This window comes from Scatophagus argus, chromosome 11 (genome assembly GCF_020382885.2).
Source record: "Scatophagus argus isolate fScaArg1 chromosome 11, fScaArg1.pri, whole genome shotgun sequence".
NCBI classification, from domain to species: domain Eukaryota; kingdom Metazoa; phylum Chordata; class Actinopteri; family Scatophagidae; genus Scatophagus; species Scatophagus argus.
In genome coordinates, this window is record NC_058503.1 from 7,613,251 (window position 1) to 7,631,043 (window position 17,793).

At 38.0% G+C, this 17,793-nt stretch overlaps 2 protein-coding genes across 13 annotated transcripts in view; one reads left to right on the top strand and one right to left on the bottom strand.

Moving 5' to 3' along the window:
- The window catches only part of mycbp2 (MYC binding protein 2), a 60,535-nt gene extending 56,947 nt beyond the window's left edge, over nucleotides 1-3,588 (bottom strand). For 10 of the 12 annotated variants that reach the window (XM_046405064.1, XM_046405060.1, XM_046405062.1 and 7 more), the window contains exons 1-2: nucleotides 2,858-3,588; nucleotides 746-821 (exon numbers count right to left, since the gene is read on the bottom strand). In XM_046405064.1, the coding sequence (XP_046261020.1) occupies nucleotides 746-821; nucleotides 2,858-3,129 (348 nt within the window). In that variant the 5' untranslated portion in view covers nucleotides 3,130-3,588. The remainder of the gene's footprint in view (nucleotides 1-745; nucleotides 822-2,857) is intronic. The other 2 variants (XM_046405070.1, XM_046405068.1) reach the window with 1 other exon arrangement.
- Nucleotides 3,589-7,284: 3,696 nt separating this feature from the next.
- Nucleotides 7,285-17,770, top strand: scel (sciellin). Its single transcript, XM_046404675.1, has 25 exons — nucleotides 7,285-7,423; nucleotides 8,755-8,786; nucleotides 9,339-9,408; nucleotides 9,838-9,900; nucleotides 10,022-10,099; nucleotides 10,246-10,278; nucleotides 10,435-10,476; nucleotides 10,557-10,592; nucleotides 10,710-10,778; nucleotides 10,864-10,914; nucleotides 11,412-11,483; nucleotides 11,584-11,646; nucleotides 11,746-11,802; nucleotides 12,626-12,679; nucleotides 12,782-12,832; nucleotides 12,916-12,957; nucleotides 13,049-13,117; nucleotides 13,204-13,245; nucleotides 13,346-13,396; nucleotides 14,231-14,296; nucleotides 14,556-14,618; nucleotides 14,701-14,775; nucleotides 15,273-15,381; nucleotides 16,565-16,667; nucleotides 16,767-17,770. Exons 2-25 carry the CDS (start codon nucleotides 8,768-8,770, stop codon nucleotides 16,781-16,783), a joined length of 1,395 nt encoding a protein of 464 aa, XP_046260631.1. The 5' UTR covers nucleotides 7,285-7,423; nucleotides 8,755-8,767; the 3' UTR covers nucleotides 16,784-17,770.
- The last annotated feature ends 23 nt before the right edge of the window (nucleotides 17,771-17,793 follow it).

The window sequence follows — 17,793 nt, forward strand, 5'->3', positions numbered from 1 at the left end:
TCAATCTGAGTGGATTATATTTGTTATCATAATTTGAGGATCTATCCCATGTTGTCCATGAAAAGTGTACAGCAGATGCAAAAACACAACCACAACCATTGACACCGACTAGTTTCCCTCTTTGGATGAAGGAGATGGAGGCAGGCAACTGTTGCCGTGGAGATGTGTGGAACACATTAGGTCGCTCGGCAACAGGCCATCATGAACAAGGCGGAGCCACTCCTGTGTGTCTCACATTGTGCCAGTCCACCTCTCCAGCTTTGAGTGTGGATGAGCTTCCTGGCCCCTGACCAGCACAGCCAATTAAAACAATGTTTTTGCCAACCACCGTCAGGATGGCAGAGAATCTAACCTTATCTTTAATCTTAACCTCCATCTGTTACATTAATTCAGTAGAGTCAAACCAGCTGTAAGGACTGATAGTAACAGTTGCAAATTAAAAAATTCAGTTATACCGTTACTATTAATTCCTATGAAAAAAAATTTGTCTTTTGTCTATGAAGTGCCAGTAGTACTGAGAGGTTTGAGTATAACTATTAACGCTCTACTAAATATTGCACCTAGTTGTGATTTAACACTGCACTGATTTACAATGTGTTGAGTAAACAAAGCAGAAACAATTTAGGCAATTTTATAAATACCGAACATCTCTATATATAACATCTAAATATAACACATAGCAGCAACAGCAACACAGATGGACAAATGTAATATATTGTGTAACAACTGGCCATTAGTCTCTTACCTTTGTTCTTGATTTTACTTTTGACTTGACCTTCTGTCGCCTTTTCAGTTTCTTCTTACTCAAAGCCTTCTTTCCCCTGAAAGTATAGAGTTATTTGTTCAGTATCGCAACATGTACCATCTGCTTAGGCAATGGTCACACTCAAACACACAGCATAATGTTAAAGACATTTTTTTAAATCTTTAAATCTAAATGAACGTGTGAGAAGAATTAGAAGTAACACTCCTTGTCATCAAAACATTCTTCTTCAAGTCAGTCATAAATGTTGAAAAAACATTTAGAACAAATGTTAAAATCTTAAATTCATCGCAATGTCTTTAAATAGTCATCTCACTTTCATTTTTCACACTTGCAAAAAAAAAGTCTACATCTCATGCAACGCACAAGTCCTTTGAAGGGCAGTATACCCAACTTTTAACAGTCAGAAATGTAGCAGCTGTTACCAATGTTACTCATATTGACAAACCCCCAAAACCAGCAGATGTTTTGCAAAGATTACAGAAATAATTTGAACTCCCTGAAATCTGTGCTCTGCTGGATTTCACATGCAAATCAGGCTACTGATGATGTTAGGGACAATTTTACTCAACTAACCATGGATTTCTAATAGATTGTCACCAAAGTGGCTTCAAATTATTCCTGAGCATATAGTGACAGGATGTATTGTGCTTACTCATCAAAATGTCAAAGTAGAATCAGGCTGGCAAAAATCAGACAGACAGAAATGTCTGTGTTATATGTACATTAGTAAGTAAACTACTAAACTATTACTAGACAAAAGGCACTTGCTTCAGGGGGCTCACAGTTCCCTAAACCTTGCATGTGTCTCAAGTAAAAACTGCATCTTACGTACAAGCAGGATATTTCAAATATTTTCAGATCAACAACTAGATTTGAGTCTTGAGATAGGATGGTACCTGAACACAGCATGATAAATCTGGGCAAGGCAAAGCAATAACTGATATTTTCTTCTCGCTCATACGTATAGACCAATGATTTCAGGAGTTGGTTATGAAAACACTGATGCACTGAGACTACTGTTAGATATGTGAACTGTATACTAGTCCATGCAAGTATAACAGTTCAATTTATGAAGGAGGATGCTGCAATTATCTAGCTCCTCAACGTACAACCTGACTGACTGACTAGAATGACGTAACTGTATTACCCGCTTATGCCAGAAAACCAAATGAGTTCATCCACCTTCCAACATCCTCATCCATACATGTCTAACTTTTTGAGCGATTTCATGTTTAGAACCAACATGCAATATTTATTACGTGTTCACATTAAGATCTGGTCATTACAAGCTCCTGGTTTCTTGAAAAATAAATGGCGAGTTTACGTTAAAGTAACCTGGGAAGGGCTGATGCTCCTCAACGACAGTTAGCTAGCTATCGACATAGTGACGCCGTTGGGCCTAAATACACACAGCTCACTGCAACAAATTATATTAAATGACTAAATAACGTAAAATATATGAACAAATCAAACATGTACGGTTTAAACTGCTTTACAAAAAAATAAAAGTATTCGTGCTAAGTATGTTTGTTTACATTTTTTTGCTGGATCTAGTAACAGCTATTACTCAAAACAAATCGACCAACTGCTGTCATGACAGTTAGCCAGCTAGTTGTTTTGGATGTGGCTAAGCCGATAGTGCACTTTTCCGAGTCGTTATGGCCCAAGCGGGTCGGGGTTTTATTTCAATGACAACGTGTCAACGTTTGGCGAAAACACAATGTCCAGAGCAGACAGGGTGCAGACCACTCGCGCAAGGGTGAACTAACGTAACGTTAGCTTAGCTGGCTGCGATAAGCTAGGGAAGTCAAAGCCAATATGCTAACGTTATTTAGCAAGCTGACCGCAGTAAGAAAGCACCTAAATTATGGAATTCATGGCAAATTTTCTGTATTCAAAACAATGACTTAACCTATATGACATAAATCTGACTAGGTCAAGAACAGTAAACAACTGACTTAGATGCAGTTCATGTTAACTGACAGACCGCTTAGCAAGGGTTAATGTTGGAGTCGTTAGCTCCGTTAGCTCCACAAATGACAGACCAGCATCTGTGATATATAAGCCATATTTTCCCCGGTAGCCACTCACCTTCCTTGATTTATCCCTTGCTCTTTATCATTGATAGCAGTAGTATAAATCCGCCTGTATCTTTCGGCCAGAGCTCGCCCTGAGAGTAAAAGCTGGTACCGAGTCCGACAATCCGACTGGGCTCCGGGTGTCGGACAAGAACCCATTCCCGAACCAATGGTAGAGAGATCGGCTCCTGCTCCAGAAATGACCCTGACCCCCAGCCCCATCGACGGCGATGAGGAGGGCAGAATCCCTCCACCGGCGGCCGCTGCCGCAGCAGCACACATCATCGTTTTGGAGAACAATGCATATATCACACAAAAGATATCACAGCTAGATAATATCTAGCCATCTGATACAATCCATCCGTCATTAAATCCGCCACTTGTCACATTATTTGTCCGTTCCCAGCAGCAGAAATACCACAATTAGCATCCACGGTCCCCAGTTATTATGAGCGCAAACTGTAGCCAATCTGGTGGTGCAACTACAACGTACGGTCTTCCGATCCGGCCACAGCGTCAACACGGCGCCTGTCCTTCGAAAATATATGTTCTCAAGCCATAACAGTTTCTCTTGTAAAACAGCTGAAAGGTCACCGTCAATTTCTTAGAATCCTTAGAATCGCCTTGTCGTGAGTCGTTTTTCTCGTTCTTTAAATATTTCTTGACCCCAGAGAGGCAGCACCCTTAGTCGGGCTGCCATCTTAGCTCCATCATCCCTCCCCTCCCTAGCAGAGTCTTGCGTCGCTAGCATGCCGGGATATTTTCATACGACTAAAACCGGGCGATGCGATTATTGATTTATTTGAACACTTAGCTCCCTGTATACAATTATTATGACGTACAATTAAAATTTTAAAACACAAATCATGGAGGAGAAAGATAGCATGATAGATAGGGCCATATAGGATACAGTGTGCATAGTTGAAATGTGGACATTTAATTTGTAGTGGTCCATTCAGGGCCCCTCCCAGTTTGATCTAAAATTGGCACGCTGAGATACTTTTAAAAAGCGATGAAATTCTTTGTTGTCCGCTAAAAACACTTTGACCTTTAAAAAGAGTGTTTCACTACATTAAGATCGCTTTGATGTTCAGAATTTATTCTCTGCCACTATTATTTACAATCCAACCCCTGCTGTCCCATAAATAGCTTTTGGAAATCATGTTAGGCTGTTATTGTTCTTTCTGCTCCAGTGACCACTGAGTAACTGTGTTGTCATTTTTATCTCAAACGTCCTTTTTTAAACAGCTCATTAGTTTGCACAAGGACTGAAAATATCCAGTTATCAATGAGCAGGCCTCAGCTGAGACATATCTCTTCCTACAGCAAAGAGGGATTCATTTATAATTATAAATGATGCAGCTCACGTTTAGAGAGATAGTACATGCATGCATGAATACTGGAGTGTCTCAGTAATGCAACATGCTGATGATGCTGATGATAGTATGTGGATTTTCACCCGACACTGGAAAGAGATCAGGAATACTGCAGGGGCAAACTGAGAGACACTGTGTCGGGTAACATCAGTTGAACTGCCAGTAAAGGCCAAAACATTGCAGTGCAAAGGTGGACACTATAAAACAGGTGTAGACTTTGCATATTTGACAGAGAGGTGCATATTATGTCACTCACACGTGTATATCTGACCATGTACATGTGTCAACATGCATTTAGCAAGCGCATTTCCAAAATGGTCCATTCTGCTGAGTCTCCATGCTGTAAAACTCGTAGGCTATTTAATGTCATCTTTTTAAAAAGATGGTACAAATGAATGGACCTGTGGATGTACGTGCACATTTATGGGGGTGGGGGGTAGAGAAGGAGATTTACAGGGGCCCTAGTGGTGCTTTATTGGCTGCAAGGCACTGCAATGGCCCAATGACAAGAGAGGGGTCGGTCTACAGGCTCTTCTCATAGCAACCCAGGAAGCATTCAGAGATTATCATGTGCAGCATCAGAGCACACGTGTATGAGTGATGACAACTGACTAAAGAAGACTTTCTTAACACAAAACTGAGTGACCGTCCTGTTAGGGTTTCAGTTTAGCTGAAGGGTATTGTAAAAATCTATCTTTGATGCAGGATCACAAAATGCTTGTTGCATCTCCTTTTCCTGGTGGTCTTTACGTAGTTTATGTAAAGAGAGAGTGATTTGGCATTGAACTGGGTAAGGTGAATAGACAGCCACATCCAGAGGCTGCTTATTTAACCCCTGGTTGTCTCAGCTTTGTCCTGTCAGGACAAATGTAAGTAGGGTGAGATATCGAAGCCAAGATGATCCCATAGGTCAGGCGAGAATGTCACAAGCATCTTCTGAATTAGTTTGTATACACACACCCAGGAACTGGTTTGTGAGGAAAACGTCTAGAGAGGGCGTTGCAATGTTCTGAAAGTGTGTCAGTGTCATCAGTTGTCGTGACACAGTCACTTTTTGTTGAGTTTCAATCCAGAAGGAATGATGTTCAAAAGTAAAGTATTATGTCGTTTTTTTTATTTCTCTGAGAAAATAAAACATGCATTATTTCTAAAGCTCAACTTGCATCCTGACTACTTTTAGTCACCAGACGAGAACAGGTTCCATTCATTTCTGCTGCTTTGACTAATTTGAGTGTAAAAATGATCGGGACATTTATTTCTTCGTTATATTTATTTATTTTAATAGAGTTGCACAACCACTATTGTCATTTGCATCATTAAAGCTCTATCGCCACCCAGTGTTGGTTATTTCCTTGTACTTATGCATCCATAAAGAGGGCAGGATATTATTACTGACTGCATGAATTCATCTTAGGAGTTTCCAGAAGTGTCTTAATGGCAACTATACCAAAATGCTAAACTTGGATTAGCTGTTGACTATGCAGGATTTTACAAAAAAAAAAAATCTACCGACTCATACCAAATAATCCCTCCCACTCATCACTTTTGACCCAGAAGTTTGTGTCAGCATCTGTATCTGCAGAGACCCTGCTCTGCTTCTGCTTGGACAGACTGGGCATGAGACTCAATCATCAAGATAAAATAAGATGAACTTTATAGATCCTACAGCGGGGAAATTCACTTGTCATGGCTCCTCACAAGAACAGACTACAGTGCAAAAAGCAAAAGTGCGCAAAACAGTTTCAAAAATAAAAAGAATTATAAATGAACAGTTTTAAATCAAACACTACAATATACTGCTATACAGGCTACATACATACCCACACAGTGGTGGAAGGTGATGATTGTGGGTAAGTGTGTGCTATCTTTTTTGCTCGCTGCATCTTTGAATGATGTGTTTACAAACAGCAGCAAACAAAGTCTGCATAGTGTACCTTTAAAGTTAATTTATATGACTTGTTCCCTTTAAAATGTGGCTTTCAGCTGTGCCTACCGATACAGATACATCTTTCTTTTTAAAAAAAATAACCTTGGTCTGTTGATGCTAGTTGTTTGATCGTCCCAAAGAAGTCTACATTCCTTTCGTGCTTTTGTTGAAACTAGGAGGGGTTCACATCATGGTATCATGCTGTCACACCCCTGCATGCTATGTACTTTTCATACCTTCAACCCTTCAGATCATGGCACTGCCAGTGATGAAGCTGAAAGTCACAGACAAGATGTCATTTTTAGTTCAAGTCTGATTGTCACTTAAGTTTTATAAGCACTGATGATTTAGACGATAGTTTTAACTGTATTCTATGACAGTCATTCCCCTTTGGATTGTGCTACACATGACTTTGTCTTAATTGTTATGATTGTAAGTATTATTAAATTCCGTTTAGTAGAAGTTTTATTCAAAGTTTTAGTGCTTTTGTGTGTGGGGAGACCTGGTCAGCCACTAGTGGCCACTTAACTGGCAATCCTGGTGTTCAAATTTCCTTATGACAGTAAAAGTTTAAGCACTCATCTTGTATATTATGGATTTTATTGGGCCTCAGCGAGTGACAATTAATACTATAACCCAAAACTGAAAATCAGTACTTTTATTGGCGTACACGTGTAAAATGCAAAGCATGTCATGTATGGTAATAAAAAGTCAACAGGGTGTTATTGTATATTTATAATGCAGTGAAATTCTGTGTGTGGTAAGTCGGTCATACATTGATAGCAAAGATCAGTACATCATCAGTATATTATTGTAGTTCTACTTATGTTATGTCACAGTTAATATAGATGAAATGTTTCAGATATAGCTATTTAAAAGCGTCTCCCTTAAACCATACTCAAGGCTACTGTAGGTTAAAGCAGCACGAAATCCCACACCCACTTTGCACTTCATTGACAGCTAAGTTGAACTGCAGGTCCTTCAGCACTCCACCCAATTCCATTTCTTCCTCAGCCCACATACAGACAGCAGAACAATTAATAATGCATAAACGGTGGTGACGGACAGAGAAAACTCTAAAGCGAGACACACAGAAAGGGCGTTCTTTGATTGCTGTCTGAAGCCACACCCTCGGGTGGCCCTGGAATCTCCTCCCTTAAAGTTAAAAGCAAAAGGAATGACAAGGGTGTGATTGTAAAGCGCAGAGTAAGAGACAGTTGTCTTGAGTTTTGGAAAGAGCTTACATTATCTGTCCAGTGAGTCACAGAGCTCGGAGGTACGTATCATCCTTTTCTGATTCCTTTGTCAGTTTCAAGTTTATGCAAATATTTCTGTGGATATTTCAGACTTAGATTTTTTAAAAATTATTAGAAAGAAATGTAGTAATTGTATGTGTGATATTCTTTGAGACGCTTTGCACTAAGGCACAATGGTCTTGGAATAATAGACATAGAAACATATTGTAAGTTATGTAATGACGAAACAGTGAGTTCATTACAGAACTTTTTAAGTAACTTTACTGTGAGGAATCAAGTGAGAGTCTGACTGATATAATGATTCACTACAGACATCGCACATGCTCGAGGATTTCATGTCAGAGCTTGCAGTTATTAATTATAATATGAACTCGACTGGAAAACACAAATGTGGCCTAGCAAACATTCATGATTTGCATTTATTTAACTGCTAACCTTTACAGTTAGAGCAGCACTTTCTACCTGAACATCGCTAATCTGATCACTGATCTGATCTGCTTCATGACATTATACTGGAAGGTATTTGAATGTTTACTCTATAATCCTCAACAGAAAAAATTAAGTCTTCCAATTTTACAAGGCTTGAAATATGTAGAAACAAGATACTAGTCAATCAAAAATTAGTTTATTTTGGTTCAGAAAGCTTCAAAACAAATCCTGTTTTAGCTCTTTACCTGTAGACACCAGTTACAGGGAGAGGTCAAACTGCTCCACACAAACCAAAATACTGAAGACAAACTCAGCCAAGAACACACTGTTTTTGTACTAATTGCCCTCATCAGACAGTTAGATTGTGGGACAGATAGCTGGACAAATGTATTTACATTATCATATATATAATTATCACTGTATCGTATTTACAGTGATAATTTACCTTGCAGGTGATTTCTACCTTAAGGTTGCTGATATGGAAGTGCTTGTGCTGGAATGTACATGTAGTCGAAAGGGCACAATCTTTATCATTAATAGCTCCTGGCGTGTCACTGGTACACCCCTCTGTTTTGCTGACAAAGGCGTGTTTGGAGAAGGTGTGTTATGGAGGGTGGGTGTGTCTTGTCATTTCAGATCAAGACAAACCAGTTTAGGGCTTAATCAGTGAGTCTGGGGTTGATATATTTCAGACACGGTGACAAACATCATGACTAATGAGAAGAAAACATGATATAACAGTACTGTAGATAAATACAATGATTCCTCTTTGCAAAAGTACTGATTTCAGGTAAAACTTGAACTTCACAGACCATTAACTGTACTGTATCATGTCTCAGCCCACAGTGACACCTAGTGGCTAATGTGGCGTAGTTTCATTACGTGATGATTTCCCTTCTTGTTTCTCTTTTCACGTTTATAGGTGAAGTTACAAAATGAGCAGGTATACATCATGTAAGTATCAGGGAATATCAAATATTTAAACAGAAATGAGATTTCTTATACTGTTGATGGCAGACTAAATCCACAAAGTTTTTATCTATCAAATGATGCTCATACAATTTAATACTGCTTATATTATACTTAATATATTGATAGTTTTTCTTTCTCTATTTCTTACTTTACTTTTAATTCTAATCATCATGATTTATTGCATGCTAAATCTTGAAGCACAAAGTAGTATGTCACCTTGGATTTCACTGCACTTGTTTGAAGACTTTCAATCTTTAAATATGTGCAGCAATTGCACAGTGCAAACTCTTGAGGCTGCACTGAAAAGGCTTGTGTGCAATAGAGAATAATGATTAAAAAAGGAATAAAGCAAATGTCAAGGATTAAAATTGTGTAGAGGTTTTAAAATTCAAGGGAAACAAATGATCACAACATGGTCATTGAAGTTGTAGGCTCTATTGTATTAAGTCAAGTTTTTACTAGCTTACAAGATGTGTAACTGCTTTGAATGTCTGAACTGGAGACATTCAAGTTCTCCCTGTCTTGTGGTTGCAGCCAAGAGCACCACTCTCCTGAAAGATAACAGCTGGATCAGAAAAACAGATGATGAGGATGAAGCCATCGAGTAAGTCATGTAAACATAATGATTGAAACACACATTGGATTTTCCACAGTGGCAAATGGACTTACATATACAAACATATAGTGCATTTTTTTTTTTTTGGTTTTCCCATTATACTTCTGGACTTACAGTACTCGATTTTTTATCTTTTTTCAGGTTCAAGATAAGCACAGTAAAATACTGTGCTTATCTTTATTGTTATACACCAAAACACATAGGCCAGTTCCTTGTATTTCAAAACCTACTTGGCAATAAACCTAATTCTGAGTGTGTCACACACCTACAAAATACCAGAACTGCTGGGTGTGACACTCATGTCTCAGTTTATCCTTGTTTTAAAAAAGTTTCTTTCTGCATTCCTTTTGCAAGTCACAGTGTTGAGTCATCTCTCTGAGTGTGAGTAATTAATTTATCCTTTTTTTCCTTCTTCAGCCGAGACCCAAACTTTGCCAAATCTGTTCTAAGCCACTACAGATCCAGTGAAACCCTTGTCAGGTAAAACAAATGAAGGACATGATAATAAGGAGCTATTGTTTTGCTGTGGTAACTGAGTGTGATGTAAATAATGAATTAATTCATTAACAGCTTTACTTACTGTAATGTCTTTTACATATAGCCCAAGCAGTCCAGCTGAAGAGACTAGCACTACCAAACCAATCCGCACATCCACATCTGTGCAGGCTCTCACAAAGAGGTATTATTTCTATTAACACCTGACTTCTCTTTATAGTTATAAATTTAGTTAGACTTTTTAAATAAAAAGCCATGTTCGCAGCTGTCAAAAACACACACACACTTGAACACTGCGACAGCATTTGACTGTGATTTTTGTCATTGCAGATTCAGTGGGAGTCAGGATGAGCTGACAGGCAGGTTGGTACAGTATTTATTGAGTATTACAGTCCTGTCCACGGCAGGCACACAGGACAAACCTGGAACAATTTTGCCTGTTAATTTTTGCTCCAGTATTTCCAGTCCAAGACACCTTCAGTAACTTAAACCAGAATAATACCTCTCTTTTATTGGCAGCACCCTCCCTTCCAGCAAGACCACATCATCCTACACCAAAAGGTACAATCTGATAATGGCACAGCTAATGAACAAAATCTTTTTTTAAGGAACTGTCTGAATAATTCACCTCTTTGTTGCAGCTCATATTCAAGCCTGAAGTCAGATTCTCCCAAGAGGTATGTAAAGTTCCAATCTGTGAAACAAAATGCAGAAAACAACAGAGACACAACAAGGTTAATATGCAATTTTTCATAAGTATTTTGTAAATTTGATTTGTATCAATCCTTTTTTAGCACTACAACCACTGCTGTGACCAAGGATGGAACTACTGACACCACCATCAAAACCTCCCAGACTCTTAGGTAGAGAGTATTACAGATTTAATATGTACCATCGAATCACACACTGAGTCTGCATCAGTTCAATGACTCCTGAGTTTTCTTGCAGATCTCCTACCACCCAGACATTCAATGAGCGGGTCAAGTCTTCAAGCAAAGGGTAAAAATGTATTAATACTCATTACTCAGATCCTGGTAAGAGTAGAACAGTGTAAAAATACTCCATTACAAAAACAGTCCTGCCTTCAAAATTTTAAAAAATTTGCAGAAGTATTATCAGCAAAATGTACCTAGTTTATACCACCGGCCAGTGCTATAAACTAAGTACATTTACTCAAGTACTGAATAACAATTTTGAGGTACTTGTACTTTACAAGAGTATTATTAGCATCTATTCTTTTTTAAAACTCTTCTGTAATTAATGTTTATTTTTCATAAAATATTGGATAAATTTGTCTTTCTGGGCGCATGGCAGTTTAAATGAATTTAAATTAAATCAAACGCTGCCAATATAGGTAATATAGGAAATGTGACAAGAGGACAATACAGTACAGTAGACAGTAATGGGAGAAAAAGATCTGAGCACACTGTGTTGTTACAGAACTGGAATACTGAGGCTTTATTGATCCAATAAACATTTCTTTGATTTTCATACAGGCCACAATACACAACCTACTCACCTACCAGAACAACCAAAGTGACAGAGCAAACTGTTACCACCAATAAAGAGTAAGATGTTGCTGTATTATTAAAAAATTGTGATTAAATTACAGTAAAGTTTACCTCTAACCTTTACATCACCTACAATTTAAACTGTATGTCTTTGCAGTGCTGAGGACAAACTTTATGACTCACTCATCCCCTCGTCCATCAAGGGTGACGAGACAGACAGGTGATACTTTCATTCATCAAGCCTAGAAAATTAATTATATTCATATAACACCAGGTAATCAGTATTTGTATTCTATAATAAGGCATTATATCTTTACAGCAAAACAACTGTCTCCACTACCGAGACTGTGACAGTGAAAAGCAGCGCTGACACTAAGTGAGTTTCACTGTAGAGACTGTATATTGTCAAGGAGCATGGGAATTGTGGTTATTTTCATCCTGCTGCCATAAATATCTACACAGAAGAGCATCAACTGCTTGTTAGAAAATAGCTGCCAGCAAATGTGTTATATATATATAAAATTTGAATTAAAATTGTTTGAGTAATGTTTGCTAAAAACTACAATAACCAGCTCATTAATGAAAATACTGAACCCTTTTAAAATAAATGAAATCATATGAACATTTATATCTTCAGTAGGAAACAATGGGCTTGGGGCTGAGTGCCACAGACAGGGTGCTGCTAACTGAGAGGTTAACACATTGTTGGTTTCATGGGAACTGTACGTGAAAAGGAAAATATAAATTAATGTTGGTCTTATACTTTAAAACTATGACTTCACTAAGCTTATTGTTTATATTTTACAGTCTCATTGAACACTTACATAATGAATTTTCCTCAACATCTCTAGAGGCATAAAGACTATTTGGAAGTCCAGATGGCCTGTAGGTGTGTGATTGTTGTGTGTGTGTGTGTGTGCGTGTGTGTGTGCATAGTGTGGTCTTACAGTGCCTGGTGTCCCCTTCAGCGTCAGCTAGGACAACAATGTAGCGATATAATAATGACATCCTAAATAATATTATCCTACCCCTATTGGTTTCTTTTTTGCATTTTAGCAAGATTATGCAACTTTGAAAGAAGAAATAACAGAATGGTTGCCCTGGAAAATAAAAACTGACTTCATAAGCACCATTACTCAGTTCAGTACATCCATAGACTTAAATCTATGTCTCACGTGTTAAACTGTATGTCTCTGCAGTGCGGAGGACAAACTCTATGACACTCTCATCCCCTCATCTGTCAAGGATAACAGGTGAAATTATGTTCATCAAGCCTCGAAAATTAATATTATTGATAATGATGCCAGGCAATCGGTAATTCTATACTGTAACAAGGTATATTTTCTTGTTTACAGCAAAACAACTGTCTTCACTGAGACTGTGACAGTGAAAAGCAGTCCTGACGGGTGAGTTACTGCAGGATGACTTTTACACAGTGACATTAAATAACAGACAGTTAAACTGAAATGTTTTTTCTGTTTTTTTCCAGAGATGGTATTAAAACTACAACCACAACAAAGACGTCATCTACGTAAGATAAACCATCTTCAGTCATTTTTCTAATAAATATACTCTTAAGGAGGATGGCACTAATAATTGCCACATGTTCAATATCTTTACAGTGCTGAGGATGATCTGTATGACACCCTCCTGCCTAAATCCATTACATCTAATCTCTCTTCACCCATCAGGTGAGATGTCTCAGTGAATATTTTTTTAATACACAATCATCTAATTATCCTGTCAGTCAAACATCACATTGTCACTGTCTCCACAGCACCAGCATCAGAAGGAGAGAGATAGTGGAGAGCAGCATAGGGTGAGTGCTGGAAACAAATGGCTGAGATTGTGCAGTTGTTCTTTATACACACAGTACACTTGTCCCAGTTTTTTCTGACATCGTCTTTTGTCCCATTTAGAGGAGAAAGCCCAACTCTCTCATCGCCATCCTCCACCACCAGAACCATCAGGTAAACCTGCTGATTACTATGTGGTAAACTTCAAATTGTGTTTCATCTATTACAAAGAATATACGTCTGTTAGATTACATGCGTGTGATTTTCTGTAAACTACTCCCTAATTGCCAGTAATGTGATGAGTATTATGTAGTTGTCAAAAAAATGTAATGTACATATATAAATACATACATACAAAAATACTTGCTAATCGGGAGCGTTTTTATTTGTTACTAAAAGAAGATTTAAGCCTTGTAAATAACACAAAATAACAATGATATCATTTTATAAAGGGAAGTCTCTGACTAAATGATCTATTATTCACAAATCCTTTTTTTCATCAACTAAATGTATGTAGCATTTATGTTTTTCTGTGTACACTAGCAGCCTTATTTTAGAGATCGAGGTATTTCTGTCTTTACTATTTTCTTGGTCATCAACAAATATTTGGTGTCTAAAGCCGTGCAGTGCTGTGACACGGTACTTTAGCTAACAATCTAACATGCTGATGTTAAGCAGGTATAACACTTCAACATTTTCCTACAGGATCAATAAAGTTCTTATCTTATCTTATTTAATGTTTAGAATAGTGTGTGTTAGCATTCTAACATTTGCTACTCAGCAATAATGCAAAGCAGACTACAGCTATGGCTGACTACTGCTGATGGGAATGTCATTTTACAAATATTTAGTGGCAAATTATCAAGTTTTATCGAGACAACTGATATAACATAAGTAGTGTTTGTGATACCTGAATTATAATCTCATTATAAACATTCAAATGAATGTATATATAAGTATCCAGTGGCTACCACTTCCAACTCATGCCTGTTCCTCTTTGATCCACAGCTACAGCTCATACACTGATGATAGTCCAACCCGCACCACCTCCTACACCATCAGCAGCAAGCCCAGGTAATCATTTATGAACATCTTTTACACTCAAACACACACCTCTTCCAGGGCTGTCTCTGTCTCTGTCCCTGTCTCTGTCTCTGTCTGTCTGCAGACTACTGCAGTGAGTGTAAAACCTCTTACTCCAGATCAGACTACAGATAGGAAGTAGAGCAAACCCTACATTATGATTTTTCTTTCATTCTCCAAAAGTATATAGTGAATTATAAAATATTCTAAATCTCACATGTGATCTGTGATTCATTTTGTCTTTGTGTAGTTATGAGTACAGCAGTGTCACAAGCCCCACTTCCTACTCCACATCATCATCATACAGGAGGAGGTATTCAATGACATAAACATTATATGAAAGTAATAAAAAACTCTGTCACTTGTACAAACTGATAACTGTGTAACTCTCACAGCTGGTCGGATGACACTCTGAAAGATCCAGTCTACTCCAAGTCCTCCACGAAGAGTGTGTACGCATCCCCTGAAAGGTATGGAAAAGGTGACAGCGTTCTTGGTTGAACTTTGAAAAAAGTAGTTTACAAAAAAACAGAGAAAAAAAGATTTGACAGTCACAGCAGCAGCTCTGAAACAAACTGAGCTTGCAAACATGCTTAGTACGACAAAGCCAACATGCTGGTGCTAGGCAGGTATGTTTACAGTGTTCACTATCAAAACTAAGCATGTTAGTACAAAACAGAAAAATACTCATGAGGCTCATGGGGATGTCATCAATTAGGCCATTTTTTAGTCATATGCCAAACGTGCTTGACAAACTGACATGTTGATCCAATGAAGGTGTTCTGGGATGTTAAGGGATGACTACAGTTACTGGGATTCACCAAATAGTCATGGTAATCCCTAAAGTTATCCTGCTAGCATCCCTTGTGTTACCTCAAGGTCCACTTAATAATATCTTCCTATATTTTCATATTCACCCATACAGTGTGGAGTAAGGGCTATTATAATCGCCTTCTGTTCCATACAGGACAGTGCTTGAGAAGGACCTGTGCACCTACTGCCGAAAGCCTTTCACCGGAGATGCCAAGATGGTCCTGGGTGACATGAGGATCAACTGTCACGCTTCCTGCTTTAAAGTGAGCAGATTAGTTTAGTCTCTCCATCCGTAAAAGTACAGCAACAAGCAGTGTAAGAAGATGTATTTGGATGGTTTACTCAAGTAAAAGGGGCAATATCTCACTGTAAAATACTCTGTTACAGTGAGATAATACAAAATATTACTAAAGTAAAACTATCACAATTACAGAAGTATATAAATGACTCGTTTCTACTGCATTAAAGTGTAGGTAGGATTTTAATGTTGTAGCTGATCAAGGTGCTGTAGAGCAAATACTTTAATCAGCAATAATACAACATGTTTTTAAAAAAAACGATCATATATTTTGTATAAAAAAATCTCAAAGCCTCTGCAAGACCAAAATCCAACCACACAGGTGTTAGCACTTATGCTGCTTAATTAGACCCTTCACTTAATGGGAGTGGGACAGCATACCCCACTGGCCTTTTTCACAGCAGATACCTTGACTTGCATCAGTCAGTAAAACGCAGGTGTTACTAATAACAATAAAGATGACTCAGTGTCTCTCTAAGTCATGAAAGCAGCACAGTGAGTCAGCATACACAAAGCAGGGGCCCATTTCAAAAAAGTGATCTGTCACCAGTGCTCACACACCGATGGCAAATGGTGGCAGCGTCATGTTTCACTCACATTGCTTGCTTGCAAATGTCCCACAGGACATTTTCATATCCATGTACGATTCCCAGTCATGTCAATTATTGAAATTATCTTGACAAGAAATTATCACATATATTCTGCAAATTTGGGAGCTGGACCCTTAAACTAAAGCAGCTAAATGGAACTCAGCCGTTATTCATGTTAATGTTTTACACCTGAGCTCCACCTGCTGTGACATGTCAAAGCTGAAATTATTTTTAGTGCATAGACTTATTCCCTGACTTGAAGTCTAATCCAGCAGTGTGTTTGCATGTGTGGATGTTCAGAGCTTTGTTCTGCAAACAAGTAACTGCACCTGTAAGATATAGTGGAGCAAAAGGCACAACCTTTTCCTTCAGGAAAATAAGGAAATAGAATTAACTATTATAGGAAAATAAAGTACGAGTACCTCAAATTTGGATTGTTGTTTAAATGTATTTAGCCAGTGTTTGGAGACGAAATGTTATCACTTACTGTGTAGATGACCTCTGTGTGTGTGTGTGTGTGTCTCTTCTCTCATGCAACTGTTTGCTCGTGTTTGGCAGTGTGAGATGTGTAACAGCACCCTGGGTCATATGAAAGCTGGGGACAGTCTGTGGGTCTACAAACAGATGGTGTACTGTGAGAACTGTTTTGAAGTCACCAGAGGTAAGAAAAAAATTATGTGTATAATATAATATGCATTTATTTATGTTGTTTGCTGAAAAAATGTGAAAATTAAAGTTTTTTTTTTCCTCCCCGCCGCAGAAAAGTGGAGACGCTGAGTTTTCTCCAAACCTGAACTGGAGGCGTAGGCATGTCATTAAGGACAAAAATGTCTTACTGTTTATCATTGTGTTTTGGGTGACATGGGTCCAACTGTACTAATGTTTTTACAAGCTGACAAAGCTTTGTCTGGGTGTTTTGAAAGATGACAAATGTGTTACATTATTAGTTACATTACAAATATAAGTTTTAGTAACACACTATTAGAGCTCGTTGTGACTGTGCTGTTGACGTGATATTGCTGTCTCTCTATGCCTTACCCCTTTCACAAATCTCAAAAAGCATTTCTGATATTCTTTTGTAGCCTTCAGGGGGACTTTTGTGTGTAACGTGATAGAGATATTGTAATATTTAGGGCCGGGGGCTTTTTGTTTGTGCAATAAAGGCACTGATTATATCTTGATCTGAAAGAATTGCTAAAAATGTGTCCTTTTGTGTTTAGTTGCCCCTTTTATTTGTTGATATCATTATTTACTCTTTAATTATTTGTGACTATATGAACAATGGTGATCTTAACCAGTACTTTATCTTTGCATGGTAAACTTTAGCAGTACTTGAACAAAAAAAAACAACAACTTTGAGTCCAGCTCTGTATCAGCTTTATAGGTCTGAACATGCCGTGTGTATGCAATAGAGAAAGTGACGCAATACTAAAAACTGTTCCTTAATTCGTCCATGCTTTGTTATTTTATATTTATTTTTGTGACTCCACAACAAGCGCGGACCAAACATGAAAGCAACTGACGTACAAAACATAACCATAACTTTCAGGATTCATAATGACTTTACTCCCTAAGACAGTCTGAAATGTGAAACCTTGTGTTCTTCCTTGTCCCAGATTTTCTGAAAACGTTCGTATACATGACCTGTTCAATGCAGACATAGCCAGAGTCACATCTGTAACGCACAATAATCAGACAAAGGTGAGAACATATAAGTGTAACACATACACCTCTGTGATAAAAAAACAAAAGATCAAACTTTAAATTACAGTTAGCTAACACAACTG